At 39.0% G+C, this 3554-nt stretch overlaps 1 protein-coding gene across 2 annotated transcripts; it reads left to right on the top strand.

The window, feature by feature from the left end:
* The first annotated feature begins 265 nt into the window (after window positions 1–265).
* Window positions 266–2003, top strand: LOC117342792. Of its 2 annotated transcripts, none has more exons than XM_033905054.1 (2): window positions 266–606; window positions 1532–2003. In XM_033905054.1, exons 1-2 carry the CDS (start codon window positions 346–348, stop codon window positions 1970–1972), a joined length of 702 nt encoding a protein of 233 aa, XP_033760945.1. In that variant the 5' UTR covers window positions 266–345; the 3' UTR covers window positions 1973–2003. The 2 variants fall into 2 exon arrangements, with proteins under 2 accessions (XP_033760945.1, XP_033760944.1); XM_033905053.1 differs by having other exon boundaries at window positions 275–612.
* The last annotated feature ends 1551 nt before the right edge of the window (window positions 2004–3554 follow it).

Here is a 3554-nt window from a genome sequence, read left to right as displayed (position 1 = left end):
TCCTAGATATCAAATATAGATTAATGGAAATCCCATTTAGGTCTATTTTTATCATGACTATAGTAGCATCCAAATACGGAAACATTTAACGTTTTGTAAAAATGTTATTATCTAAAATATAATACGTTCGTAATGGTATCGATATAACATGGGTTATAAGGATCTGTGTGTAGTGTTGACGTGTTTACTGTAACACCGTACAGAAATAGCTGATATGTAATCGATCTATCGTTTGTGGAAAATCTGTGATAAAAATAAATACAACATTACTAGTATATATAATCAAATTGATATTACATACGGCCATTTCAATCAGAGCAGAAAAGCGGAATATATCAGTATACCATGTCGAGCAAGAATTCCCCTAGGAAATACAATCATTTCTGTAAAACTGATGAGGAAGGCTATATACCAGGCGAACACAGATGTGCTGTTGGAGATGAATGTTGTGTAGGAGTATATCTGAGAAAATACCCAAAGGCTTGTCTTATATTACTAGCTGTGGTATTAATATTAGTAATCATACTACTAATTCTCTACCTTTCTACAAACAAACAAGAGGATACACCTGCAGTATACCAGGAAACGACTAATTCATCTTTAACGGTGCAGGTACATTTTTTTTTAAAGATTAGGGTGTTATTACTGTATTCGTGATAGTGTTTAACAATTTGATACCATGTTATTTCTCTAGCTTATTGGTCATATCATTATTAACTTTGCCATGAATTAAACGAGAGACCGTGAAAGACCTCGGTACTCCAGGGGTTACGATCACACAATAGAACGTATATTTAACAGGCCACACCCCAGGCCACTCAATTACTCGCTTCCATTGATCTATACATATATACAAATGTCAGGTATCCTACTATATGTATTGTAATATGACTGGATTGTTTCCTTAATATTCATTGGTCAATTCACTGCTTTCCTCACAAGGACCTTTGAGTGAGTACACCTGTTTGTGCTAAAAATAGCTCAGCTGGGAAATTCCCAAGGCATTTTTTGCCTCCAACAGCTAATCAGAATGCTGGAAACAAACAATTATTGTTCGGCATCACTTTGTTTACAATATGGCAGACGATATACTCCAACACGTTTCTTTACAATAAACGAAGAGGAATTACAAGATCTTTTGAGGAAAAAACACTTGTTGAACACCCGGAAATATACTTCAGGTGCAACAAAACTATTCCGGCTATACTTAAGTGCCAAAAGTCAACTTTAGTCAACATGATCTGGACAGGAGCCTTGATTTTTTTCTATTTAATTGTTTTAGTTGGCCATATTACAACACTGTTATTGCCTTCTGTGTTCGGTGTACATGAGACTAACCGTATAGTCTCGTGTACACATCCACAAAAGGCAATAACTGTATAGTGTGGAGACATTACCAATTTACCAGGTATACTTATTGTATAAAAATGCTATCACACTTTAGCTGGGACTGGTAGGGGACATGCATTGTAATGTCCTCTATGGTTGATTAAAATGTGACTTGTAATGTTGAGATTTATATATCTTGCAGAGAAGCAGTACAAGAGAACCAGCCGAAACCTTCCCTCATCAGCCTCAAATGGAAGCCATTCGCTTCAATGTGATAAACTCTTACATTACATCATACAGTGGGACGTCATCATCTACTCTAGTGTTCAGACGCTCTGGCAGGTACAACGTTAATCTATTGGTTGTATACGATGAAGGTTATTGCAGACCACACAGTCCACCAGAAGGGAAAATCCACCTGAGAATAGTGAAAGCGGCCGACCTCTCCAAGGTTGGCAAGGTTTTCAGTGAGACCTTCTCCAGACGTCCTGGGAAAAAATGGATGGTTTACGGTCGGATAAATGCTCAAGTAAAGATGCAACGAGGTCAAGGACTTTTGATTGATACAGACCATCGGGAGTGTATCAAACAGACCGGCACGCATTTAAGTGTAACAAAACTTCAGAACCAAAACATCACATGATTTTTTCCAGACGTCCTTGGAAAAAATGGATGGTTTACGGTCGGATATACGCTCAAGTAAAGATGCAACGAGGTCAAGGACTTTTGATTTATACAGACCATCGGGAGTGTATCAAACAGACCGACACGCATTTAAGTGTAACAAAACTTCAGAACCAAAACATTACATGATTGAGTTCATGTGAAGACCATTGTCGTTTCAAGCAGCCGATAGTAAACGACACACAGTAGGTCTAAATGTTAAAGCGCGATTCAAAACACCTTTAAAGTAAAATCGATGGTACAGATTGTATTACATCTAATTGGCACGGGTATAGCAATTCCAATGTCGGGCGCAGTTCGAATCCAGTCCTCACTTCATTGTTATTCAAATATCTTCTGATCCGCAATGCATTGGAAATCGAAAATTTAGTATTTGGCACAATTATTGATATATTATTATTTAATTCTTTAAGTTCCTTGGAGTGCATATTGTTTTTTGTTTCCAGCTTTTGGGCATCGAGTGTCCCCGTTTACTTTATGCATTTACAGCGATGTGCATTTACAGTGACACGGTTTTTACATGTTAAACCAATATCCTCACTTCTAACTCAGACACAATGTCCTCACGTCACCCCGTCTCATAAACCAATATTGTCACCTCACCCCGTCTCATAAACCAATATTGTCACCTCACCCCGTCTCATAAACCAATATTGTCACCTCACCTCTGTCTCATAAACCAATATTGTCATCTTACTCCGTCTCATAAACCAATATTGTCACCTCACCCCGTCTCATAAACCAATATTGTCACCTCACCCCGTCTCATAAACCAATATTGTCACCTCACCTCTGTCTCATAAACCAATATTGTCATCTTACTCCGTCTCATAAACCAATATTGTCACCTCACCCCGTCTCATAAACCAATATTGTCACCTTACCCCGTCTCATAAACCAATATTGTCACCTTACCCCGTCTCATAAACCAATATTGTCACCTCACCCCGTCTCATAAACCAATATTGTCACCTCACCCCGTCTCATAAACCAATATTGTCACCTCACCCCGTCTCATAAACCAATATTGTCACCTCACCCCGTCTCATAAACCAATATTGTCACCTCACCCCGTCTCATAAACCAATATTGTCACCTCACCCCGTCTCATAAACCAATATTGTCACCTCACCCCGTCTCATAAACCAATATTGTCACCTCACCCCGTCTCATAAACCAATATTGTCACCTTACCCCGTCTCATAACCAATATTGTCACCTCACCCCGTCTCATAAACCAATATTGTCACCTCACCCCGTCTCATAAACCAATATTGTCACCTCACCCCGTCTCATGAACCAATATTGTCACCTTACCCCGTCTCATAAACCAATATTGTCACCTCACCCCGTCTCATAAACCAATATTGTCACCTCACCCCGTCTCATAAACCAATATTGTCACCTCACCCCGTCTCATAAACCAATATTGTCACCTCACTTCTGGCTCATAAACCAATATCGTAACCTCACTTATGGCTAATAAACCAATATCCTCACCTCACTTATGGCTCATAAACAAATATTGTCACCTCACTTCT

The sequence above is a fragment of the Pecten maximus genome, chromosome 14 (assembly GCF_902652985.1).
Source record: "Pecten maximus chromosome 14, xPecMax1.1, whole genome shotgun sequence".
In the NCBI taxonomy this organism is placed as follows: domain Eukaryota; kingdom Metazoa; phylum Mollusca; class Bivalvia; order Pectinida; family Pectinidae; genus Pecten; species Pecten maximus.
This window is presented reverse-complemented; position numbering and strand designations above follow the sequence as displayed.